Consider the following 27,865-nt stretch of genomic DNA (forward strand, 5'->3'; position numbering starts at 1 on the left):
CAAATCTTTTTTATTGAACACTCAAGAAAACCTGTTTGGTACTTTCTCAAGGATCACGTACTATTGATTTTATCTGAGGGAAATACTGAATGTTTTGAGAGAAATTAAATGCTTTTCTCATGAATACTTACAAAAGTCCCTAGCAGAGTAAATTAATAATCAAAACCAGTTGTTCAAATTCAAGGTTGAAAATTTCCGCAGTGAACCTGTATATTTGTAACCAACAGCAACTAATTTTTATTGTGTGATGTGCCTAAAGGAAGTTCAAGGGTCTGAGGGATAGACACGGTACCACTGCGTATGATTCAAATGGCTGCTTACGTGTCCTAAATCATGATCTGTCCTAATATATCTAAATGGCGTACATTTCTACCAGGAGAATAAGTGCTCAAAATATCAGAAAACTTTGTCTTCTGCTAATTTGTGACACAACCGGTGGGACCAAAGTAGGATTCTTTTTTCTAATAATATTGACTGCAGTATGGTCTGGGAAATAAAGACATGATATAAAAGTATCAACAGCCCGATGTTGTGAATAGAGCCTGGGACTTGATATGGGGACTTGGGGGCTTCTTGGGACAAGTTTAGCTACTTCCTTCAAAAATGACTATAGCAAGTCATTTAGCCTGTGTTTCAGTTTCTGCTTCTGTATACTGTCTGCATAGGATGGTTTTAGTCTCAATGGTTACACAGATTTTGTGTGTGTGTGTGTGTGTGTGTGTGTGTGTGTGTGTGTTTAATTTAGAAAACAAAGAATTATACAAAATCATAAAGTATTACTTGGTTATTTAGTAGCTGCTTGGAGAAAGCCTTATCAAATAGCAAAACAGGAACACAAATACCATTCAATGTATCCATTTAGAAAGTGATACATTCAACATTCATTTATTATCTTTCCTAGCACAAATTTTGTTTGTTTGTTTTTAAGATAATCATTTAGATAAAAAACATACTGTTCATTAGCTAAGTTTCTGATGGCTGGGAAAACATCTACAAGTGGTTACACAGAAAATAATTAAGCTCTATGCATCCTCAAGAAATAGCTGCTTTAGAAGGTTGTTTCCTGTAAATGAATACTTTGACGGCAATTACATTTAAAAGTCAGCTTGAGTAAGTTTGGTTTTACTGAAAACAGATCTATGCAGAGGATTTTCTTACAAAATAGAAAGATTGTATAAGAATTGTTTATCCCCCAGGAATTCTTCTGAGACAGAGTCTTGCACTGTTGCCCAGGCTGGAGTGCAGTGGCGCTATCTTGGCTCACTGCAACTGCTGCCTCCCAGGTTCAACCAATCCTCCTGTCTCAGCCTCCCGAGTAGCTGGGATTACAGGTGCCTGTTGCTGCACCCACCAAATTTTTGTATTTTTAGTTGAAACTGGGTTTCACCATGTTGGCCAGGCTGAACTCGATCTGACCTCGTGATCCACCCACCTCTGCCTCTAAAAGTGCTGGGATTATAGGCATGAGCCATTGCGTCTGTGCGCGCCCGGCTCCCCCCCCCCCCGCCGCCTCCGGCAGGAATTCTTTTATATCATTTGGTCCATATGGGCATGTTTCAAACAGTCCACTCAGTAGTTTTGCCCAACACAGCATGTATCTGTAATGTATGTTATGCTACATTAAACAGATTTTTGTTTAAGATTGAAGAGGTCGGGTAAACACACCTGCCATTTACTAGTCTGCCTATTCACCTTCTCATTAACATATTTGCAAGAATTTCTTCCCCCAGCCCTTAACAAATTTTTACAAGTTAAAACAGAGTGACTACCACTTTCGTTGTTCGAACCTGTGAATAAAGTGCAGACAACCTCTCTAAGCCAACTATGTCTTTCTTTAACAGATTAGCAATGAAGTCTTAAAAAGTTCACCAACATATGCAATGAAGAGAAAAATAGAAGAAATTAACAATGGGCTACATAATGTTGAAAAGATGTTGCAGCAGAAAAGCAAAAATATTGAGAAAGCACAAGAAATTCAAAAGGTAAAATTATTCTGTAACTCCATTGAGCATTTGGTATTTCTGACCCACTCCTCCCCCATTCATTAGTCATCACAAGGTGAGTTTTTGAATTACTCTGAAGCACAGAAACCCTAAATCAAATCTACAGGTGTATCACCTAAAGAGGCTTGATAGGGAAAGTTGCATTTAAAAATTATTTTGTTACAGGTGCGGTGGCTCACTCCTGTAATCCCAGCACTTTGGGAGGCCAGGGCAGGGCAATCACTTGAGCCTAGGAGTTCAAGACCAGCCTGGCCAACATGGCAAAACCCTGTCTCTACTAAAAATACAAAAGTGAGCTGGGCATGGCGGCACATGCCTGTATTTCTAGCTACTCGGAAGGTTGAGCATGAAAATCCCTTGAACCCAGGAGATGGAGGTTGCAGTGAGCTGAGATCATGCCACTGCACTCCAGCATGAGTGACAGCCTGAGACTCTGTCTCATTAAAAAAAAAACAAAAAAAAAAACCAACTCTGTTTTTCCATGGTGGGCATATACCCAAGCTTCTGAGAGCCTGTAATTGTGAACTAGCATTTTCACAAGTAAAGGAAAGTAAGGATTTTATCTTGGGGATACTGATATTAAAAATCATTCAGTAGAATATGAAAAATATTAAAGCTCTTTTTCAGACTGCCAAGGTTTAAATAAATAAATAAAAATTCCAAATTTATTTCCCTTGTAAAATGTCTTATAAAATAAAATCTTAGGTAAGACTATACATAAACATACTATTCTACTTTTTTTCAGGTGGAGTTTCACTCTGATGCCAGGGTGGAGTGCAGTGGCATGATCTTGGCTCACTATAACCTCCGCCTCCTGGGTTCATGAGATTCTCCTGCCTCAGCCTCTCGAGTAGCTGGGATTACAGGTGCCTGCCACCATGCCTGGCTAATTTTTCTGTATTTTTAGTAGAGACAGGGTTTCACTATGTTGGCTAGACTGGTCCCCACTCCTGACCTCCTGATCCCCCTGCCCAGCCACTATTCTACTTCCTAATTCCCAAGTAAACTCCAGCATAGGGAAAGGATTATCGTTCAAATCTATTTTTTAAGGAAATATTTTTAATAATTTGGGGCTTTTGGCTGGGCATGGTGGCTCATGCCTGTAATCCCAGCACTTTGGGAGGTTGAGGCGGGTGGATCACAACATCAGGAGTTCGAGACCACCCTGGCCAACATGGTGAAACCCTGTCTCTACTAAATATACAAAAAAATTAGCCAGGCATGGTGGTGGGCACCTGTAATCCCAGCTACTCAGGTTGTTGAGGCAGGAGAATCACCTGAACCTGGGAGGTGGAGGCTGCAGTGAGCCAAGATTGTGCCACTGCACTCCAGCCTGGGCAACAGAACGAGACTCTACCTCAAAAAAATAATAATTTGGGACTTTTAAAATTGGTTAGAATATGGCTCACTATTGGACAAATCTTAAGCAGAGGAACCTAATTTAACAAGTTAAAATTTCCTAGTTCTCAACATAGGAGAAAAAAATGTTCTTAAGCAGACATTAAGAACTGAGTATTTTACCTTTGAAATTTTCCTCTGCCCAGCAAAATTCAGATTTGAATCCAACCTATTGGTTTCTTGAGTCAAAAGCAGTTGCTCCTAACACATGTTTCTAGAGCTTTTTGCCTCTGCATTCATCCCAAGTCAGCAGATAATTTTCCTTGTTTTAATTTTTGAGTAGTGTCTCATTCTGTCACCCACGCTGGAGTGCCGTGGTGTGATCAAAATTCACTGCAGCCTTGACGTCTGGCTCAATCGATTCTCCCACCTCAGTCTCCCAAGTAGCTGAGACTGCAGGTGTGTGCTGCCACACCCAGCTAATTTTTGTATTTTTTGTAGAGATGAGATCTCCCTGTGTTGCCCGGGCTGGTCTCGAACTCCTGGGCTCAGGCAGTCCACATACCTTGGCCCCCAAAATTGTGTGAGCCACTGCACCCGGCCCAGATATTTTTCTTTATTTTTTCACTTAAAATTATTTTCTAGATTAAGAGTGTGTGTGTGTGTGTGTGTGTGTGTGTGTGTATGTTTATGTATGAACTAGTGTAAATAGGTTAAGGTATTTTCAGGTACTTCCCCAAGCCTTTTTTTTTTTTGAGACGGAGTTTTGCTCTGTCACCCAGGCTGGAGTGCAGTGGCATGATCTCGGCTCACTGCAACCTCAAATGATTCTTCTGCCTCAACCTCCTGAGTAGCTGGGATTACAGGCGTGAGCCACCATGCCTGACTAATTTTTATATTTTTAGTAGAGATGGGGTTTCACCATATTAGATCAGGCTGATCCCAAACTCCTGACCTTGTGATCTGCCCACCTTAGCCTCCCACAGTGCTGGGATTGTAGGCGTGAGCCACTGCACCCGGCCTCCCCAGGCCCATTTAAAACAATGTTTTGTTCATGACTCTTGAGAAAGGAGGGCTACATTGACCTTGTTTGTACCAGTAATCTCTAGAAATGTCCAGGTCTTTCTGTTTCCCTACAGCTAATTTGTAGTGAAATGAATACAGTTACAGTTAGGAGAGCTCAGAAAAGGTGTTTTTTGGGTTAGATCACACATGGTTGCTGGGTATAAATTAACAGCTATTCTTATGATGTTGTTTCTGTGCTGTTTTAGTAACATTTATAAATGTAAATTCTGGGTGAAAACCAGGCATTGCCTCCATAAACTATGACCTTTTCATTCAAACTGACTTACGATTTCCTTCTTCAGAAAATGTGGGACGAGCTAGATCTCTGGCATTCCAAGCTAAATGAGCTGGATTCTGAAGTTCAGGACATTGTTGAACAGGACCCTGGACAGGCTCAAGAATGGATGGATAACTTGATGATTCCTTTTCAGCAGTATCAGCAAGTATCACAGAGAGCAGAGTCTAGAACCTCACAGTTGAATAAGGTATGGCCGTGACTCATGGTAGCTTCATAGCATTGGTGTTAAGTGGTGGTATTAAGATGGTGTTGAAACAAAACAAAATAATATTTTGAGAGTCAGCCTGTTTCCCTTGAATTGCCAGTTATAGGACTTGATGCTGGGGGCGCGGTAGGCTCATGTGGGCACCGAGGAGACAGATTTCAATGCTAGTGTAGGCAGAAGTCTGGTTAGGCAGACAGAACCAAGTTGACCACAGCAAGAGCCAGACAAACTGTTGGGAAGTCCAGGCTTCCCAATAGGTAGCTAAAGACCAGCAGTGGGTTAGGGCAGGTGATCTCAGGAGTCTAGGGATGGAGACAGCAATGAGAAAGACTGTCTTTCAGAGACAAGATACCCTTTCTACCTTCATTCCAAATAGGAGTTGTGGTTGGCTGAGTTGTGTTCCTGATTTAATAAGAGAGAGGTAGCATTCTGGTGTTAGAAGAACTGTAGGGCAAGGTCCCGAACAGGAGGACAAAGTACAAGCCCAGTTTTAAAAATGAAACATAAAATGGGAACCAGAATAGTTGCAAGGCTAACCCAGAACTCTTGCTGAGGCCTATAACGTTGGAGTAAAACCATTTAAACCTTTCCACCAGTGGTCAGAGTTAGTCTTAAAAGCCAGAAGTATCTGCCAGGCTCAGTGGCTCCCATTTGTAATCCTAGCACTTTGGGAGTATAAGGCAGGCCGATCACGATGTCAGGAGATTGAGATCATCCTGTCCAACATAGTGAAACCCTGTCTCTACTAAAATTAAAAAAAAAAAAAATTAGCTGGGTGTGGTGGCATGCCCCCGTGGTCTCAGCTACCTTGGGAGGCTGAGGCAGGGGAATTACTTGAACCTGGGAGGCGGACGCTGCAGTGAGCCAAGATTGTGCCACTGTACTTCAGCCTGGGTGACAGAGCAAGACTCTGTCTCAAAAAAGAAAAAAAGGTCAGAGGGTATCATAACCTAGAGCAGGTGAGCAAGTGGCCTCAGGCATGGGGAGCAGACATCTGCAAGGTCTGATACACCCCTGACTAGCAGCAACTGACTCTTCATCGAGGAGTCACTCAGCTCCAGTAAAAGGCATCCAACTAAGTTTGGCCCTGCATCTCTTTCCCAGGCCACAGTTAAGATGGAGGAATATAGTGACCTTCTGAAGAGCACTGAGGCTTGGATAGAAAATACCAGTCGTTTGCTGGCCAATCCTGCTGACTATGACTCTTCAAAGACACTGAGTCACCATGCTAGCACTCTGCAGGTAAGTGTTCTCAGGTTTTCTGCCACTCGTAGCAGCTACATAAGGATTTGTGGCTTAGCTGATCGCCCTGTTGCTTTTGTCTTCCTTTCCTGAAATACAGCCTTACCCCTAACCATGCCAGTGGCAGAAGGAAGCTTGAGGGAGTAGCAAGCACTAGACAGGGATTTTGGAGAGCAGGATCCAGCTCTTTCTGTCCTGATAACTGCTTTGGGACTTTTTGGATGATTTAGCATATCTTCTGTGGGCCTCAGATTCCCCCCATGAAATAAGAATGTGCCCAGGATAGTGCTAATGGTTTTTGGTTGGTAGAATTCTAAGATGCGTCCCCAATATTCCTGTCCTCTCATGTATATCACCTGAAAGAATAATTCCCTTCTCTTGAATGTGGGCAGGAATGTGCATATGATGGGATAGTCACTTCATTGATTAGGTTATATTGTATGACTAAGGTAATAGAGTAGTCACTCCCATAAATACTTGATTAACATGATTATAAGACTCTAATATGGGTTTTTGGATTTTCAGATTTGGAACGCTCCACCGGTCAGTATAATGCTTATATTCCAAAATCTGAAAAAGTTTAAAATCCGAAACTCTTCTTGTCTCAAGCATTTCAGATAAGGGCTACTCAACCTGTAGCAGAGTGTAGTGAGATTCTCCTTGAAAAAGTAAGCAACTATATTGTGAGAGGGCCATGGGGCTAGGACCCCAAGGCTGTTTCTAGAAGCTGAGAGTCACTGAGAGCGAGCAAGGAAACAGGGACCCCTGTCCTATGGCTGAATTCTGCCAACAACCCGAATGATCTTGAAAGAGAACCCCGAGCTCCAGATGGCACCGGGACTGCAGCCTGTGGCTCCCCGTGCAAAGGACTCACCACAGCTATGCCAGGACTCCTTACTCCTGGACAATACGAGATAACTTTGTTTTGCTTTAAGCCATGAAGTTTGTGGGGATTAGTTACACAGCGATAGAAAAGGAATCCATGGTTCCTTCCACTTCTGACACACCGTGATTGCAAATTTCCTGTCCTTCCTGGCACTCCACACATGCCCCATGTCTCCATGCTGGCTTACAAAGACAAAACAAATCAAAGTGTTTTCTACTTGAGGCCTTGGCTGCAAAACATCTTCCGGATGCTGAGTATTGAGGGAAGTTTCATTGTGCTGTATGTTTCCCTTCTCTCCATGAGAAGGAATCCCTTAGAGAAATTTGGTGACTGTTTTTACAGAATCAGACTTGCAAGGTGATTCAGCTCCTTTTTCTATCTTTAGAATGGCACAGTGTGTTCCTAAGTGAGCTGCTGACCTCAGACTTCCCTGACATTTGAGAATTGTTGGCATATTTTTTTCTTTCGGTAACACTTGTAAAGATGCTGCATTTCTATCCATTGTTTTTCTTTTCTTCTCCTTGCTTGTGTTTTCTTTTGCCTTCCCCCACGTGGATTAACTTTCCATATCCTCGAAGTTTGTCATTTTTAAACTTTCTATCACCTCTCTAATTCACTATTGTTGAGGACTTTACCAAGACAAAAGAGAGGAATGATGCTTTTTTCTTCCCCCTCCACGTTTATGAGTTAAAAAATCAAACTATACAAAAGTGAGCTCGGGTAAAAGCAGGTGGGATTTTGCTACCTTCTACTGAGACAAATGCAAAAATATAAAAGCATCTCTCAAACTCTTCAGGACTTTCTGAATTGCTAGACTTTCTTTATGAGCTAGAACTGAGTAAAGGAAGTAGGAACAAGGGAAGGTACGGGTTTATTTCTATGTGTCTTGATGTGTCCTAATCTCTCCCTGGGAAGTAAGTCCTAAATAACTAGTCCTGTGTGAAATCCTGGTTTGTCCAATAATTCTACTTTTAGGATACCCTTTAACATTTTCTTTCTTTTTTTTTTTTTTTTTGAGACGGAGTTTCGCTCTTGTTACCCAGGCTGGAGTGCAATGGCGCAATCTTGGCTCACCACAACCTCCACCTCCTGGGTTCAGGCAATTCTCCTGCCTCAGCCTCCTGAGTAGCTGGGATTACAGGCACGCGCCACCATGCCCAGCTAATTTTTTTTTTTTTTTTTTTTTGTATTTTTAGTAGAGACGGGGTTTCACCATGAGGACCAAAATTGTCTCGATCTCCTGACCTCGTGATCTATCTACCTTGGCCTCCCAAAGTGCTGGGATTACAGGCTTGAGCCACCGCACCCGGCCCTCTTTTCCATTTTCTAGCATATTCTGGTGTTACTGTTTAAATTGACTTTTAAAGGAGTGTCAGAACTCTAAACCAAGCTTTAAATGTTTGTTTTAATTGCACTATACCCTTCTACCTGGATTTGTAACCTGAAGATAATTTCACAAATACTACTGTTGTAAGAATCACTGGAACATAAATTGTTGTAATTATAAAAATAGAATACTAACTTTTTTTTTTTTTTTTTTTTTTTTGGAGACAGAGTTTTGCTTTTTTGCCCATGCTGGAGCAGAATAGCACGATATAGGCTCACTGCAGCTTCTGCCTCCTGGGTTCAAGTGATTCTCCTGCCTCAGCCTTCCCAGTAGCTGGGATTACAGGCTCACACCACCATGCCCACCTTATTTTGTATTTTTAGTAGAGACAAGATTTCACCATGTTGGTCAGGATGGTCTCGAACTTCTGATCTCCCACTTCGGCCTCCCAAAGTGTCAGGATTACAGGTGTGAGCCACTGCACCCTTTTACCCACCTCCAACCCTAAGTAATCACTCACTGTTTTCTGTTACTATAGTTTTGCCTTTTCTAGAACGTCATATAGAGGGAATTAAACAGTATGTAGTCTTTCGTGTCTCACTTTTTTCACTTAGCATAATGCTTTTGAGATTCACCCAGGTTGTTACGCTTATCAATGCATAGTTAATTCTTTGATTGCCAAGTAGTATTCCAGTTGGGGAAATAAGTAGTTTGTTTATCTACCAGTTAATCAGTATTTGGGTTGCTTCCAGTTTTTAGCTATATATTAGCCATTGCTGTGTAACAAATTACTCCAAAAGTTAGCAGCTTGAAACAGCAAATTTCTATTACCACAGTTTCTGTGGGTCAGGAATCCACAGGCATGGCTTAGCTAAGTATCTCTGGCTCAAGCTCTCTCATGAGAATGTGATCAAGGTGTCGGCAAAGGCAGCAGGCTCATCTGAAGGCTGAACTTGGGTGTGGGAGAGGTGGGGGATCCGCTTCCAAGCTCATTCCCATGACTGTTGATAGGCCTCAGAAGATCTCCTTCTACTCACAGACACATGGGCTCTTCCAAGAGTCTGCCTCACACCATGGCAGCTGGCTTCTCTCAGCATAAACTGTCTATAAGAGAGTAAGAGAGAGCTTTCAAGACAGAAGCCACATTTTTTTGTTTTTTTAGAGACAGGGTCTTGCTCTGTCACCCAGGCTGGAGTGCAGTGGCAAAATGTTGGCTCGCTGCAGCCTCCACTTGCTGAGTTCAAATGATCCTCCCACCTTAGCCTCCCACGTAACTGGGACTACAGACAGGCGCATGCGACCATACCTGGCTAATTCTTAAATTTTTGTAGCTAAGGTCTCTCTTTGTTACCCAGTCTGGGCCCCAATTTTTGTAATCTAATCTTTGAAGTAACATCTCATCACTTCTGCCACATTTTATTAGAATTAAATCAGGAATTCCAGCCTGCATTTAAGGAAGCTGATATAAGGGTATGAATACCAGGCAGGGGATCATTCCAGGCTACCTCAGAGGCTGCTACCATAGGCTGTTACGAGCAAAGCTGCTGTGAATATTTATATGTAAATCTTTGTGTAGACATGTGTTTTCATTTTATTTCAATGAATAAATACCTCTGACTTTTATGATGTGTTTTAATAAATAATAAGCTGAGAGCCGGGCGCAGTGGCTCATGCCTGTAATCCCAGCACTTTGGGAGGCCGAGGTGGGTGGATCACGAGGTCAAGAGATCGAGATCATCCTGGTCAATGTGGTGAAACCCCGTATCTACTAAAAATACAAAAAATTAGTTGGGCATGGTGGCGCGTGCCTGTAATCCCAGCTACTCAGGAGGCTGAGGCAGGAGAATTGCCTGAACCCAGGAGGCGGAGGTCACAGTGAGCCAAGATCGTGCCATTGCACTCCAGCCTAGGTAACGAGCGAAACTCAGTCTCAAAAAATAAATAAATAAAAATAAAAATAAACTGAGAAATACTTTTCCAAAATAGTTGTGTCATTTTTCATTCCTACCAGCAACATGAGTTCTAATTGTTCCATATTTTCAACAGCACTTAATATTGTCTGTCTTTTAAATTTTAGCCATTGTAGTGACTTAAAGTGGTATGTCATTTTGGTTTAAATGGCACTTCTCTAATAAGTAATAATTTTGAGCATTTATTTATGTCTTTTTTTTTTTTTATTTGAGGCAGAGTCTCGCTCTGTTGCCCAGGCTGCTAGAGTGCAGTAGCACAATTTTGGCTCACTGCAACCTCCACCTCCCGGTTCAAGTGATTCTCCTGCCTTAGCCTCTGGAGTAGCTGAGATTACAGGCACACACCACCATATCCAGCTAATTTTTATATTTTTAGGAGAGACGGGGTTTCACTGTGTTGGCCAGGCTGGTCTTGAAACTCCTGACCTTTTGATCTGCCCGTCACAGCCTCCCAAAGTGCTGGGATTAGAGGCAGGAGCCACCGCCCTGGCCTTTAGTATTTATGTCTTTATTGGTCATTTGTATACTTCCTTTGCGAAGTATTTATTCAATTTTTTTTACCCATTTCAAAAATTCCATTGTTTGTCTTCTCGTTGAGTTGTAAGTTATTTGTAAAGTATTCTGAAAACAATTCTTCTGTCATATATGTCATTTACAAATATTTTCTTCCAGCCTGTGGCTTGTTTTTACATTCTTTTAACACTGCCTTTCAGCAAGCAAATGTTATCAATTAGATGAGGTCCACTTTATCACTGTTTTCTTTTATGAATTATTCTTTTGTTCTGCATTCTAAGAAATCTTTACCTAATGCAGGGTTACAAAGATTTCCTCCTATGTTTCTTCCAAAAACTTGATAGTTTTAACTCTTACTCTTAGCTCTGTGATTCATTTCACATTAATTGTTGCCTAAGGTATGATTTGAGGATCAAAGTTCTTTTTTTTCCATAAGGGTATTTAATTGTTTCTGTGTCATTTATTGATCAGAATCACCATTAAATTACTCTGACCTTATTGGGAATCAGTTGACCTCATACATGTGCTTCTATTTCTGGGCTCTCACTTCTGTTCAATTGATTTATGTCTATATTTTCACAAATATGACAGTCTTCATTACCATAGCTTTACAGTAAGTCCTGAAATCGGGTAGCATCAATTCTACGACTTTGTTCTTCTTTTTCGGATTTGTTTTGGCTAAATCAAGGCCTTTGCATTTCCATATAAATCCTAGAATCAGCTTGTCAATTTCTAAATAAAGTTCTGTTTGAATTTTCAGTGGGATTGCATTAAATTTGTACATTAATTTGAAAGAGAATTAACGACTCAACCATATTGCCTATTCAATCCAGGAACATGATATATCTCTTTATTTCTCTTGGTGTTTAATTTCTCTCAGCAATGTTTTGCAATTTTCAGTATACAGTTCTTGCATGTATGTTGTTAAATTTATTCCTAAGTAGTTTGTGGTTTTTGATGTTGTTGTCAGTGATATTGGTAAAAAGTATTGGTTTTAAGTTTTGTTTTCCTAAAAGTTTTCTCCTATAAGGATTTTGAATGAGGTTAATATAAAATTATGAATAACACACTTAGTTTTAGTGACTTATGACTAAAATTTCCATTGCATAAGTGAATGTTCTTTGCCTATCAGTAATTTTTTATGGAATTACCTGAAGAGTACATTAGCAAGCTGAGCATTTTCATTAGGTGGCTGAGCTATTTTGACATCTTAAATTTGAAAATTATTACATGTATAAAAGCAGCTTATTATAAATAACAAAAGATACTTCTCTAACCCCTGTTGTTAAAGGATTCCAAGGGGTTTAGAAGTGGACGAAGGCAAAATATATGTATTTCTTATTATAGTAGAGTATACAGGTGGATACTCTAAAGTCTTTCATTATCATTGACATTAGAGAGTATTTGGTTTTCATTATCAAACTAGAAATGACTAGAAGTTTAAAATGTTGAGACAACTTTAAATTTTCTCTGATTTAAATTTTAATCAACTTATATCAGGATCTTGATGTCCCTCTCTTTCTCTCATTTTGTGTTTATATAGATGGCTTTGGAAGATTCAGAACAGAAGCACAATCTTTTACATTCAATCTTAATGGATCTAGAAGACCTGTCAATAATTGTTAAAACAGATGAATTAACACAATCCATACAAGAGTTAAGTAATCAAGTAACAGCTTTACAACAAAAAATAATGGAAAACCTTCCACAGATTCAGCAAATGGCCGATGTAAGTTGGCACCTTAAAGATGCGATTTATTTTTCTTAATTTCTATTTCATTCAGAATTAAATTAGATGCTGGGCACAGTGGCTCATGCCTATCATCCCAGCACTTTGGAAGGCCAAGGCAGGCTGATCACTTGAGGTCAGGAGTTCAAGACCAGCATGGTCAACATGGTGAAACCCTGTCTCTACTGAAAATATAAAAATTAGCTGGGCATTGCGGTACACGCATATAAACCCAGCTGCTTGGAAGACTGAGATAGGAGAATCACTTGAACCCGGGAGGCAGAGGTTTCATTGAGCCAAGGTTGTGCCACTTGCACTCCAGCCTGGGTAACAGAGCAAGATTCTGTCTTAAAAAAAAAAAAAAAAGAAAGAAATTAGATTTATACTGACCAAGTACTATACAACTAATCATTGTGAAGACACACTGATCTGGTGAAATTCCGTTTATGTTATTTGTTGAATTATATGTTACTTTACTTTGCAACCTGTAATGTAGCTATAACAAAAAACATCTCCGCATTTTCAATCTGGAAGTGGTCTGTTTAAAGAGTAGAGAATCTTGATAAAAATAAGCTCTGTGTTTTCTCTTTGTCAAAGAGAAATATGATTGATTTTTAAATGCTGGATAGGAAAGAGGAAGTTGAAAGAGAATCCTGGCCAGGCGCAGTGGCTCACGCCTGTAATCCCAGCACTTAGGGAGACAGAGGCAGGAGGATAGCTTGAGCACAGGAGTTTGAGGCCTGTCTGGGCACTATGGTAAGACCCCATTCTCCACAAAAAGGAATTAAAAACAAGTTTAAAAGAGGTAATCCCAAGTCTTTATTTACTAATAACAAATATTTATTGAAGGACTGTTGCATGTCAGCCTCTGGATTTTTACTTTTGCTTGAAATATCTGATGCATTTGTTTAAGGATAGAGTCACATAGTAGAGGCAATTTCAGTTAGTTCTTCGTTATTTACCTTTGTTTCTCAGTTACATTCCCTATACCACACTCATGGACCTTCAGGGAATAATAATTGTTAAAGTAGTTTTCTTGGTTATTGAAGCTTAAAAAATTTTCAATGCTTCTATAATTTTTTATGAAAATTACCCTAAAATACATTGTATAATTCTATATACTTTCTTAAACAGTAGGTGCACAGAATAATGCCCATTTAACTTTTCCTCATAATTTGGAGATATCACCATAAACAGCTATTGTACATACTGCTTCATTTGCTTATAAAGTTTTGTTGGTTTATATGTTGAAAACTGCTGTGGCCTTTTATGACCTGTATATAATGTAGAATAAAAATAATAAAATACTTAAAAAATTTTTTTAAAAATAAAGTTTTGTTGGTTCCTGGCTAGACATGGTGGCTCTTGCCTGTAATCCCAGCACTTTGGGAGGCTGAGGTGGGCAGATCACCTGAGTTCAGGAGTTTGAGACCAGCCTGGCCAACATAGTGAAACCGTCTCTATTAAAAATACAAAATTAGCTGGGTTTAGTGGCAGGTGCCTGTAATCCCAGCTACTGGGGAAGCTGAGACAGGAGAATCACTTGAACCCGGGAGGTGGAGCTTGCAGTGAGTCGAGATCACGCCATTGCACCCCACACTGGGCAAAAAGAGCTAAACTTCCTTTTCAGAAGAAAAAAAAAGTTTGTTGGTCCCTGTATTGAATGGCTCCAGACTGCTATAATTTGATATCCTGTCTATTTTTATGTCGTTTTAAAGTCTCCTTCATTATCTACCATACCTTCTTATGGGTACAGTCTGTCTGCATTGAGCTCTAAAGGCCTATAGGCTCTCTTACAGTTGTGTGGACTTCAGTGGTAGATTTTGCAGCATAGGTTTTGCTTATTTTTGCAGCATTTCACTTGAACTTTCTTGACCAGGTCCTGCAGGTTGATGTTGATGAGAGAATAACCAGTGGAAAAATGATCCATTGTTTACATTAATCTGAATAGGTTTGGCAACAATTTATTAGGGAGTTAGTGAAAAAGTCCTGACCCTTTTCTAGTTCCTGTGTGTCCGTTTCCCTAGGGTAACTTTATCATTTTACTTCAGGTGGTGGGAGTTTTTAAAATGTCATACCCACCTATTTTCCCATCTTTAAATGTAACCCAAAGATAAATCTAAAGAGTTTGTTTTAAAAAAATTGATTTTAATATGTATGACCTTTGATCTCATAGTATGAGTAATTTAAAGTTGGCCATACAATGATCGTTAGTCTAGAAGGTATATAAGCAATGCTTTGTAGTATGATGTGCTATTTATGGATTAACATTTTTATTAAAAATGGTGAACATTATTTATCTGTAGTGCTTGGTTAGTTTTTAAGAGGTATAGATGGCAAACATTATTTGGCTAAATAAGAGAATAGCATTAATTCCAATAAACTGTTTTATAGATGATTAATATACAATATATATTGTATCAGTTTGTTCTTGCTTCTGAAATTCTAGGATGTGGTTGCTATTGAATCTGAAGTAAAATCAATGGAAAAAAGAGTTTCAAAAATCAAAACTATCCTATTATCAAAAGAAATGCTTGATTTTTCTCCTGAAGAACATCTTAAACATGGGGAGGTAAGCATAGATCATTATTTAAAGTATTTTCTTATAATACTTATTATGTCTTTTTAAAAACGATATGATGTGATACAAAAGCATTTAGTCTTAGTAGAGGAGTTTAGGAAATTGATGGGAATGACTATCTATTTTAATCATAGTTGTAGTACCACCTATGTAAAGATAATCTTCCTATAAGTTATTTTTTCATTTAAGTCAAACTCAAGGGCTTGAGTACCTAAGTCGGGCTGAACTGGGTTCCAACCCCAGCTAGACTGCTCACTGGCTGCATCACCTTGAGTAGTTAATGTTTTTTGGATTCTCTTTCATATCTGTGCACTGGTACTGAGGTGATGACATTGGCCAATTATAATGTAATAGAGCCCCTGACAGAGGAGCTGGGACATAACTAAACAGCAAAGGTTGATCCCCCACTCAGCCTAGTGATTGAGAGCATATGGCTTAGGCTCAGGGAGGCCTGGATTCTATTCCCAGCTTTGCCTCTTTCAGACTAAGCTTACCTGGATCTTCTAACTTCTGTGAACCCAACTTCCTCACCTGTGAAATGGAGGTTAGGATACTTAGCTCTCAGGGGGGTTGTGAGGATAAATGAAATGATATTATATGAAATATGACTTAGTAAAGTGAATAATCTCTTCTAATGTATTGGTTACATAAATCTAGATTTCTATGGCTCAGATGTTATTAAAGCAAAATATAATTATACTCCTGGGAGTGTACATAGTCCCTGCATGTGTCCTGGGACTAATGCAGGTCAGTTATGTTGAAGTCAGTAAGCATTTTTTAAGACCTACTACATGGGAAGCCTGCGCTAGGTGTAGTTGCTACGAAAGTGAGAGGCAGTACCTGCCCTTACATTACTCACTGCCTAGTGACAATATACACAGCAAAATGCCAGCTCTACACAGAAAGTGGAGGGAGAGAAGGGAAAAAAAGTTGTCCAAATGCATAATTGAGTACTGATAGGTTACTCTTGCCCCAGGTATTCTTTCCTGAGACCCTCAACTCCCAGATCATGAGTGACATTATAGTTCTTTTCAATCTGAGCTAAGAAATTGTTTTAAAAATGGAAAATATAAAAACTAAATTATACAGTATTTTAATTTTGAATAAATTTAACAGTGACCATTGTCTTTTCACTTTTGTAACATGCATCTCTTACATAATTAAGGTCATACTTGAAAATATATGTCCCATGAAGAAAACCATTGCTGAGATAGTGTCTTACCAGGTGGGACTGAGGTTACCCCAGACAGGAATGAAACCTCTGCCTGTGTTTCAACGGACAAATCAGCTTTTACACAATATAAAACTCTTGGAAAATGTGACTCAAGAACAGAATGAGTTATTAAAGGTGAGCAGTTTCTAATGACAGCCAACCTAGTAGATGAAAATGTTCACCAGTGGTTTTGTTTTCATTTCTAATTGAAATTGTTATCCTATTAATTGTTATAGGAGGTGGCATATGATGTAAAAGCATATCTTCATGCTGAAATGGAGCTAAGGTTATTTTTCTCAGTTCTTACCCTTGTTCTGGTTGAAGACATGAAAGCATAGTGATGGTCTATTTAATTTCATTCCACAGTTTATTAAAGACCTTCATGGACAAAATGCTGTGGGAAGAGAGTCAAACATGAACAAGGCATTGGCAGCCTCTGAGGCCAACAGATCTAGAAAGTAATCATCACCATAGTAATCTCTGTTTTCTCAGTCACTCTCCTATTGATCGTCTCGTTTTATTACCAAACATGCGATGTAGGTTGAGTAGGCAGTTTATCTTCTTTGTTCCTACAGATAAGGAAGTTGGCATCAGGGTTAAGTGACCTGCTAAAAGACCACAAAGTTAACATGTGTAGAGGTTAATTTCTGTATACATGGAGCAAGAATTTGAGTTTCTAAGCTCCTGGTGTCATTTTGCATATTGAGAGGTGATATTTTTTATCTTCTCCCCAGAGGGGTTTGGTGGTGGTGGTGGTGGTGGTTGGGTTTTGTTGGATCACTAGTATCCATCAGGAATCGTCATTAGTTAGAAATCATCTTTAGTTTGTATTCCTAGATCAACAATCACTCCCACAGGAACAGAAAGTTGCAGAAAGGGCCTTAAACTGCACAGACTTTTAGTCTCTCCATCCACCGCCTGCATGCTGCCTTTCCTGATTAGATGGGTCACTGCAGGGCTTACTTTTTATGAGAAAAATGAAACCACCTTTTGCTTGTAAAAAGAAAAATGACTATATCTTATTCCCTGTTAAGTTTCATGCACGTTTTTGTTCTGTTCTCCTAAGGTTTGAGGATACTGTACTCTCTGGTTTGCATCTTAACTCTGCTCTGGCTACTAGTCAACTGATAGCATTCTGTAACATCCGCAGAGAGAAAAAAGATCTAGCACTCACTGTACTATCTGTAATATAAAGAGAAGAAAAAAATATAAAATGTGATCTATTATTTTCATCCTTTCGTGCTTTATTGGTCTCCTGGTCAGAAGAAGAAAGCAATAGTCCTAACTATGCTTTCAGATAGCTTCTTCACAACATGAAAGGGGTGAAGTAGAAGAGGAAGTTCTATTTTGTGCCAAGTTTGGTATCAAACTGTGCTGCCCAAACTTTCCATCTCATTATGCTGGTGGCAATCAGATGTCCCCTCATATATTTCAAAGCTAAGTAAGACAGGGGTGATGACAATCATTAGAATGTGGTACATTTCCGTTGATTTCTACTTTAGATACTGTAAATGACCTCGTAGAAAATAAGACAGATTGCTTTTGTGGGGAGTAGGGGGCTGTAGTTCATTATTGAGGGCTGGGGAGCAGATGTGCACAGTGCACATAGTTACTCATTTCCAGCCTACAGCTAAAATTAAGGTTAAATATTAAAGAAAATACAAGGAAGAATTCCGTGTTAGCTAGAAGCTTTGTAGTTTTAAAAGGCATTTTGCTTCATTATGTAGCATACCAAAGAAGTATCTCGTTATTCTTTTGAAGTTCGTTTCTTTATTTTTCATCATACTTAATCATACTATTTAGTCCACAGATAGGTCTGAGCTTTGCTGTTCCCCCAACACTAGATGCCAAGTATTGTTCTGGTTAGTTTTGCTTTATTCTGCAAATTCAGGCTGTTCTTGAACCCTCAACCTCTTACTCATAAAATAAACATCACTGATCGCAACGGGTACCAAGTGAAGATGAGTGTGGACTGGGAAAACCCATTATCACTCACATGCTCTGTTCAATCTGAATCAGTTATGTCACCTTTCTATGTGGAAAGCCCACCATGGAATATGTATTAAAATGGTGTCTGTGACTCATCAGTAATTTTTCAAAAGTTAGCAACTTTATGTTAACATGCCATAAAATGCTTTACAGAATAAACTTACTGGACTGGAAATACTTAAGAGTAAAGGTGTGTCCAGTGAAGCTTGTACTTTAAGCACTGCCCAGTGTGCCCTGGCATCTAGGAGAGCAAGAAGATCAGGTGTCAGCTTGGTAAACATTCTTCTCTCTGTTTAGGTGACCATATCCTATTGAAATCTCAACGGGTGCATATTTGGTCTAAGTGATTAAAACTTCTATGGGGACGGACAATGAAAATAGTTCATTAACCTACTTAGATTATGACGATTTTTTTTTTTGCTGGGGTTATTTTATAGGTAGTCATAAAACAGACCAATGAATATGATGAAGAAATAGAAAATTTGAAACGGATCTTAAATAATCATTCAGCTCAGTTCTCCTTTGAACATATGTCACCAGACCAAGCTGCCAAGCTGCCACAGCTACAGGTATGTTTCTTTCATTTCTAAAGGTATGTTTCATGTGTCCATCAGTTCATTTATTTAATACTTACTAAGCCTTTGGTGTCTAGAAGCCTTTCTAGTGTATAGTGTAAGTTCCTATTTCTCTGTAACAGTTTCTGTGTGTGTTTACTTTTTATTCCTATTTCATAAAATAGGTGATTTTATAATGATCATTACTAAAAAATGATAAAATTATAGCCCTTGATGTTTAATCACGAGAAGCTGTATCTGTGTATATAGCCTGGGCAGCCCTAACCCCAGAAATTGGGCCAGGGTTGCCACATCTCCTTCTTTAATGGAGGGCTTTTTAAGTGCCCATAGCCTTAGCTTGATGCCTTTTGATCTGAATTTGCTCTGGTACCAAGGAAGCTGATGTAACACACAGGATATGTGGACAACCTGACTTTCTGGGATAGTCTCAGGCAGTGTGAGCAGGCTGGGCTTTGGCAGTTAAAGACCCCAAATACTATTGTAATGAAGAATTCCATATTCTAAGTAGTATTGCCATATGTCAGAATTCACAGTGTCCTATAGATTCAGCTACAATGGTTTGCAGGTTAACCGTCTATTACTAGTTTTTTTTCAGTCATTGCTTTTGAAGTAGCATTTCTATAGTGAAAAAAAAAACCTGATTGTATGCTAGGGATAATAGAAAGCTGCTTTTTTTCCTGCCATCGAGTTGATGCAGGCAGGCAATTAATATGGTACTCAAAGGAAGATTACACCACTTGCTGGCTGTGAGACCTAGGGCAAGTGATTTGACATCTACAGGGAAGTACAGGGGAGTGCAAAGTGACACAGCTGTTCAATGGTAGATCAATAATTCCCACTCAGTATTAAAGACTCAATTTGTAAAAACATTCGATTTCCCCTTATGATAAAAATTCGAGGACCCTAAAGAGCTTTTTTTTCTATGAATTATATTCCTTGATACAGAAGTTAAGACTCAGAAATGTAAAAATATTTGTTTAGTTTTTAAGTAACAATAATAAACCCACAACATGTTAATAGGAATAACTATTTTATTATTCTTATTTTTTTAGAGAAGAGGTCTCACTATGTTACCCAGGCTGAAGTAGAAATAACATTTTTATTGAAGTAGTTGTATTTTCTAAAACAAATAGTAATGAGAAGACTGACACTGTTTTATGTATTTGTAATATCTTTAATATCTGGCTTAATATTAGGTCAGTGCACCCACCTAATAGACAGACAGATTCTTATGTTTCTGCATTTGATCTGTTTAGGAATGTAGTTTTGTTTTAAGTATGTGAAGACAAATCTAGCCTCTCAAAGACATGCACTTGGAAGAGGGAGGAATATTTTAATAGTCCTTTTGAATAATTGTGGACATTTTTCTTTGAAACTATACTAAAACCCAACAAGTGCGAATTACATATTAATTGTAAAATGGAATCTGAAGCCATGTCAGTGACCTTTACATGTTCTTACATTAAAATCCATTGGTCTACTTTTTACTTTGAATGGATCCTCTAACGATGAATGCTTTTATAACATCACGCTAGATCATTTGGAAAATACTGCTTTACTGAGTTATGCAGATCTTCCAAATGTTGACACATTTCAAGTCAGTATTTCTTTAAATCATAGTTGCTGATATTAACACCTGTCTCTTCAGAAAAATCTTTTAGTATCTAAGGAAATCAATATAGTTTATCATCAGCTGGCATTTTTCAAGTAAAAATAGTGTTCTATGAATAAAAAGGAGAGTTTAGCTTACAGCTCAAACAATGGCCGATGTGATTTTTCTCATCCATTGGCCCTTGGTATGCAGTAGAAGTGCCATATGCATACTTGCTATTTTTTCCACAAAGAATACTAAAAATACATGCTGCTGTGGTTTGAATGTTTTTGTCCCCCCCAAAAATGTTGCTCCCCTCCAACATTTTTATTCATGTTGAAACTTAATCACCAACGCAGCAGTATCGGGAGGTGTGGCCCTTGGGAGGTGATTGAGTCATGAGGGCACCTCCCTCATGAATGGGATTAGGTGCCCTCAGTAAAGGGCTTGAGGGAGGGAGTTCACCCATTTTTGCCCTTCTGCCTTGTGCCACGTGATAACTCAACAAGCCTCCCACCAGGAAGATGGAATTTTTCCTTAAGAATGTCCTTGATAAAGATATGTGTCTTAGTTTACTTGTGCTGCCATAGCAGAATACCCGTGATTGGGTAATTTATAAAAAACGTTAAAGTCAAGAGCCCAGTAACAACGAACATACTTGGTGTTCCTGCCTTGACTGATATAAGGTGCCAGTAGTTATACCCACCATTGCTTTCATGCCATCAGTGCAAATGTCAGCACAGTGTAAAAGGCAAATAGCATGTTAGTACTACGAAACTTATCTGGACCTCGTGCACTGTGGCCAGGGGTCTGCAGATGCTGCTTTGAGAACAGCTGCTCCATGTAGGACCATGGCTCTACTCTGTTTCTGTTATTCTAGCGCTGTAGTATTGCTCTTGTTGGAAGGCAGTGTACTTCTAAAGTTTGGTGTTTATTGAAAATGGAACATATAATGCAGCCAACTCAGATTGAAGTCAAACAACTGTTATTTCTCAAAACAGAAAGGTTGACTTCAGACAGAACAGGGGTGTTGGCCTAGGAAAGTGTGCAGTAGAGCCACGAGAAAGCCCAGGCCTGTGTTCTGCTGGGTGCTAGCTGCAGCTTTGGACAATCACCCTCTTTCCCTGGCCTTTGGAACTCTCCCTTGCAGGTAGAGACAGATCACGTTTCTTTCTTCTGTAAGAAAATTAATGCTTCTGTGGATATCTGTAGGATGGGTGGATGGATGAGCCACTGCTCAATTACTTATTCTACAGTAAAATCTTCCTGCTAAATAGGAATAAACAAATAAAGGTACTATTAGTATATCTTATTAGGGGAATGATGGACAGATGGAAGAAAGGAGGAGGAAACAATAGGGGTTTAAGGAATATATTGGGAACAAATTTCAAACACATGAGGTTTTCTAAAAAAGAGCAGGCTGCTTCTGATGCAGCACTCACTTCAGGAGCTCAGGCAAGTTGAATGACATCTCTCAGAGGTGCTAGAGAGGGGGATGTTAGTGTATTTGACACCTGCTATTTCTTCCACATCTAAGAATCTATAATTCTATAGTCATCTCAGATAGACAGTGGGCATTTGCGTATCTGCCATGTATAAGAAATTTTATTTGCACATATCAATAAATAAAAATGTTAAAAGTAACATTATGAAGCTTGGGGTCATCTGTCCACCATTCTCATAATAAGATACACTACACGGTGCCTTTATTTGTTTATTTATTCCTATTTAGTAGTAAGATTTCATTGTAGAAAAAGTAAGTGATTGAGCAGGATAGACTCTGCTAAAAAAAAAAAAGTATGCTGGCTTGTGTTGCGGTAACAACAACAAAAGAAGTAAATGAATTTAGTAAAACCAAAGAAGACTTTCAAAGATGACAACAAAAGAATGAGATTTATATTTTCATTTTCTCTTGGTGGTTCCCAAATGTTAGTCTGCCTAAGGATGTCCTGGAGAGATATGGGAACATGTCTCCTGGGGACGTGATTTTTTTGGAGATGGAATTTCACTTTTGTTACCCAAGCTGGAGTGCAATGGCGCGATCTCAGCTTACCACAACCTCTGTCTTCCCTCCCAAGTTCAAGCGATTCTCGTGCCTCAGTCTCTTGAGTAGCTGGGATTACAGGCGCCCGCCATCACGCCCTGCTAATTTTGTATTTTTAGTAGAGATGAGGTTTCTCCATGTTAGTTAGACTAGTCTCTAACTCCTGACCTCAGGTGATCCACCCATCTCAGCCTCCCAAAGTGCTGGGATTACAGATGTGAGCCACCGCGCCTGGCTGGGACATGCATTTTAAATACGCTTTGGGACACAGTGGGAAGTATGCATAAGCCACTTATGCTGTGTTGGTTAGTGTACAGACTCCTGGGCCCTGGGCCGTAGATTCTGGTTCTCTCAGTCATATAGCCAGCCACTAGGCCAGTAGCTCCCAACCCTGGCTGCACACCCGTAGTCATCTCTGGAGCTCGTTACCAGTTTCCATACTTTGGCTCAACCCCCAGAGATTCGGATTCACAAGGTGTCTGGCAAGACTGAGGGATCCTATAGCTTATAAACCCTACAACGGACCTTTGGAAATGCAGCCAGGATGGAAAGGAGCTTTGCTGTGCCAGAGACTAGCTTCTGGCTTTGTAAACCAAATAGCAGAGAAAAATCTTTAGCCCTTGTACCAAAGGAAGCAGGCTGCTATGGGCCCGCAAAGGCCTCAGACTTCTCAAACCTCTGCAAACACTCTTTCTACACAGGGAGAAATCGAAGGTATGGAAAAACAGATTCTGAGTTTGAACCAGAAAAAAGAAGATCTGTTGGTAGACTTGAAGTCCACCGTACTAAACCTTCACCAGCATTTGAAGCAAGAACAAGAAAAAGTAGAAAGAGATGTGCTGCCAGCTGTAGCATCAGAAGAGGGCAGAGCGGCGGAGAGGGATGCTTCTGAGTGGAAGGTGGGTATGAATTTAGGTTAGTGCTGGCCCCAGACTCCACAGGAGCATTAATGGGTAGTGTTTTCCATCTGAACAACCTGTGGCATCTACGTCTATGTCCTGTAGTAAAGGAATTTTGAAAAGTGGAAATATTCAACCTGAGGTTGTTTACTAGTGAATATAAATCCTCAAGGTGTGCCTGTTCTGGGCTCCACCCAGAATTCTTATGCCTGAGTTACTTTAGGACATGCTTATAAAATTTCACAGGCACATAGATCAAGCCTCCCTTTGAAGTATGTTCCTACAGAAAAGTCAGCCGTTTGCAGACCCAAGAAGGGCCCAGTGCCTCTCTAAGTCCTCTCTGCATCCACATCAATGACTCACATTCTTTAATTGTTTACTGGGGGGCTATGGGGTGGGGGCATGAAAATGACAAGACCGAAGGTTTGACTGACTCGGGATATCTGGCTGGAGGAGCGAACTGTACAGGAGGCAGAGGCTACTTGTGGGGTGGGCATCTTGGATAAAGTGAGTAAAAAATTAGCTACATAAAAATGCAGCCAGACCAGGATCTTGGTGATGTTGGCAAGCAGCCAGACTGCAGGTGTTCTTGTGCTGTGCCTTTCAGTTGAACAGAAGAGACTCCATGTCTTACCTGGCAGCAGTCGAGGAAGAGGCGGAAGAAAGTTCTGTGAAGAGCAAAGTAAGGGAAATGATTTTCTTGTTAAAGTTTGTTAGAAACGAACCTCTAAAAGAAGGTCAATGAAAAGATCTTAAAGTGAATGGAAACCTAAGAATTTTTAAAATTTATGTTGATATTTTAAGAGTATGACTGAAGCAGTTCTCTTACGTTATTAATGTTTAAGTATATCGAAACCTACTTCACTGTGTAAGAGTGAGATGAATGTAATTCAGACACTCTTGTTGGCATACGGGAGAAGATGAAGAAGTTCTCTGTAGTATCCTGATTTCTGAGGACTTTCTCTGAAGTTTTGAGAGCATGCTGTTTGTTTGGCACTCCTGGTCTCATTTTTAGAACTGTGTTTTTCCACATTTCAATTACTCTTTTGGTCTAAAACAGTATTCCTGAGGACATGAGGAGTTGTGTTAGCAACTAGTACTAAGAATTCGTACTACTTATTATAACTGGTTGAATGAGACATTTTCAGTTGTCTTTTCTGACATCTGTTTCCATATCATACTTGAAAAATGAAAGTTGCAATGGGTTTTATGCCAAAAGGAAGAAAATTGAAGCAACTTACAGTTTTTGTGACTCACATGTAACCACCAGACACTTTTTAGGCTCATTTTATAGATGGTTAAATAGCTCTACTGTCACACAGAACAGACCTCCTGTCCTACAGTGTGTCGCTAGGACATGGTGGAACTGTGACAAGGAAGAGTACAGGTTTACTGTGCTCTGGGACCAGCAGACAACTTTGCAATCTGATTATAACCCTTCATGGCAGAGAGAACTATGAGAATCACGAAGGGACCAGGGGCCAAAAAAAGTGACTTCAGTACAATGTTAATTTGAGACGTGTATTTTGGTTCTGAGCTCATGGTTATAGTATTATTTGTCTTTGACAGCAAGAAAACAATACCTGTTCATCAAGATGTTAGTTTTGTTTTAATTGACAAGTAAAAATTTTATATGGTCAAAATATTAGCCAGGGGTGGTGGCAGGTGCCTGTAATCCCAGCTACTTGGGAGGCTGAGGCAGGAGAATCTCTTGAACCTGGGAGGTGGAGGTTGCAGTGAGCAGAGATCACACCATTGCATTTCAGCCTGAGTGACAAGAGCAAAACTGTCTCAAAAAAAAAGCATATATTTATGATATCTGTGATGTTTTGATACAGTATATGTATATATGCATTGTAGAATGGCTAAATAGAGCTAATTAACATACACATTACCTCACATATCTTTTTTTTTTGTAATGAGAACACTTAAACTCTATTCTCTTTGTAATTTTCAAATATGTATTAACTATAATCACCGTCATATACAAAAGATCCCTTGAACTTATTCCTCCTGTGCCTTTTCTTAAAGTGCCCTTTGACAAACGATTGTGTAATCTCTGGTCGCTGGTAACCGTTACTTTATTCTCTGCTTCTATGAGTTTGACTTACTTACATTTCACGTATAAAGGAGATGATGTATGTGTTCTTCCGTAGGCCTGGCTCATTTCACTTAACAGAAGACACTCTAAATTTACCCATGTTGTTGCAAATGACAGAATTTCCTTAATTTTCTAAGGCCAAATAGTATTTCACTATGCCTCTGTACACCACATTTTCTTTAGCCATTCATTTGTTGATAGGCACTTAGGTTAATTCCGTACCTTAGTTTGTTGTGAACAGTGCTGCAGTGAACACGGGCATGCAGACATGTCTTTGACATACTGATTTTTTTTCCTTTGGATGTATATTCAGTCGTGGGATTGCTGGTTCTATTTTTAATTTTTGAGGAACCTCAATACTATACCAATTTATATTCCCACCAACAGTATTTGGGGGTTCCATTTTATTCATGTCCTCATGACCACTTTTTATTTTTTGTCTTTTTGATATAAGCCATCCTACCAGGTGTAAAATAGTATCTCACTGTGGTTTTAATTTGCATTTCCCCCATGATTAGTGATGTTGATTATTTTTTCTTATACCTATGAGGTTGTTATTCTAAAGATAGCATTTTCATTTTTTTTAACTTTTATGTATTTTAAAACATTTATTTATTTAGCGACAGGATCTCATTCTGTTGCCCAGGCTAGAGTGCATTGGTACTCACTGCAGCCTCCAACTCCTGGCCCCAAGTGATCCTCCCACTTCAGCCTCCCAGAGTGCCGGGATTATGGTGTGAGTCGTGGTGCCTGACCTCAAAGATAGCATTTAAAGTTACATTTAACAAAACATATTAAATTCCTAAAAGCACTGTTTTAAAGATTTCCTTTGTATGACATGAGCCGAGCCCCTGCTTTTCAAAATATTTTCTAGGCTTTAGGAAGAGCAGTCATATTTGGAAACATGATATAGTTAGCAAAAAATACAGATTAAAAAATGGGGGAGGGCTGCAATAAAGGGCTATGGTTACACTGCCTGGTAAGTTGGGCCTGGTATAAAAGAGGTGAGTGAATAGGGTGTCGGTTATGACAGTAAGGGAAGCTTGTTCCCTTTGCTAACCAATCGATTACTCTGACAGAATGGAGATGAGAAGGCAGAGCTACCTCCTCAGTCTTGGTCTTCATTCTGGAAGCATGACAAGGACGTGGAGGAAGACAGAGCTTCCTCATCCTCTGGAACGATTGTTCAGGTAATGCTGGGCCTCTCAACCACATTTGGGAGTTATGAGGAGGGTGGGGAGCAGGGATCTCTTTTTGCACCACTTTCTCTTTCCACACTCCTCGCCTGCCCCCGGCCCCGAGGTGGAGTCTTGCTCTGTTGCAAGGAATGCAGGCTGGAATGCAGTGTCACGATCTTGGCTCACTGCAACCTTCGCCTCCTGGGTCTAAGCAATTCTCCTGCTTCAGCCTCCTAAGTAGCTGGGATTGTAGGCATATGATACCACGCCCAGCTCATTTTTGTATTTTTAATAGAGGTGGGATTTCACCATGTTGCCCAACTTTCTATGTTAACTTTGCTTCCTCTCTTCCCGCTTTCGTTTGGTTTTCAGTCAGCACTGCCTAAACCTTTAAAATGCCCATCTGTAGCTCAGACAAGGAATAAAAATAAGGATGGTAAAGAACTATCTTGTTTGAAGGAATGCTTAGAGAGGGAACCTGCCTGGGCTGATTTTTTTTTTTTTTTTTGAGACTCGCGACAGAGTTTTGCTCTTGTTGCCCAGCCTGGAGTGCAGTGGCACAATCTCAGCTCACTGCAACCTCCCCGTCCCTGGTTCAAGCAATTCTTCTGCCTCAGCCTGGCCATATAATTTAAATTTTCATAAGAATATACTTTTAGGCTGGGCACAATGGCTCATGCCTGTAACCCCAGCACTTTGGGGGACCGAGGCGGGCAGATAACGAGGTCAAGAGATTGAGACCATCCTGGACAACATGGTGACACCCCGTCTCTACTAAAAATACAAAAATTAGCTGGGCATGGTGGAGTGTGCCAGTAGTCCCAGCTACTCGGGAGGCTGACGCATGAGAATTGCTTGAATCCAGGAGGTGGAAGTTGCAGTGAGCCAAGATCGTGCCACTGCACTCCAACCTGGTGCCTGGCAACAGAGCAAGACTCTGTCTCAAAGAAAAAAAGAATATACTTTAAAAAAATTATTCAATGAGACAAAGCATACTTCTGAAAGAATCTACTTAAGTACCTACTTCTCTAGATTCTTTATGTGTTCATTAAGAAGAAAAGTTTGAAGAATGTAAGTCTTTCAAATAAATACAATCCTGAGGAAGCTGATTTTCTTCT

The 27,865-nt window shown here is 39.8% G+C and overlaps 1 protein-coding gene across 6 annotated transcripts in view; it reads left to right on the forward strand.

Annotated features, from left to right (window-relative positions):
* Nucleotides 1-27,865, forward strand: part of SYNE2 (spectrin repeat containing nuclear envelope protein 2) — a 378,817-nt gene that overhangs the window by 231,879 nt on the left and 119,073 nt on the right. For all 6 annotated transcript variants that reach the window (XM_035260694.3, XM_035260695.3, XM_035260693.3 and 3 more), the window contains 10 exons: nucleotides 1,842-1,982; nucleotides 4,709-4,891; nucleotides 6,014-6,151; nucleotides 12,391-12,576; nucleotides 15,026-15,148; nucleotides 16,323-16,505; nucleotides 18,797-18,928; nucleotides 23,271-23,468; nucleotides 24,076-24,150; nucleotides 26,649-26,759. In XM_035260694.3, the coding sequence (XP_035116585.3) occupies nucleotides 1,842-1,982; nucleotides 4,709-4,891; nucleotides 6,014-6,151; nucleotides 12,391-12,576; nucleotides 15,026-15,148; nucleotides 16,323-16,505; nucleotides 18,797-18,928; nucleotides 23,271-23,468; nucleotides 24,076-24,150; nucleotides 26,649-26,759 (1,470 nt within the window). The remainder of the gene's footprint in view (nucleotides 1-1,841; nucleotides 1,983-4,708; nucleotides 4,892-6,013; nucleotides 6,152-12,390; nucleotides 12,577-15,025; nucleotides 15,149-16,322; nucleotides 16,506-18,796; nucleotides 18,929-23,270; nucleotides 23,469-24,075; nucleotides 24,151-26,648; nucleotides 26,760-27,865) is intronic.

Source organism: Callithrix jacchus, chromosome 8 (genome assembly GCF_049354715.1).
Source record: "Callithrix jacchus isolate 240 chromosome 8, calJac240_pri, whole genome shotgun sequence".
Lineage (NCBI taxonomy): Eukaryota > Metazoa > Chordata > Mammalia > Primates > Cebidae > Callithrix > Callithrix jacchus.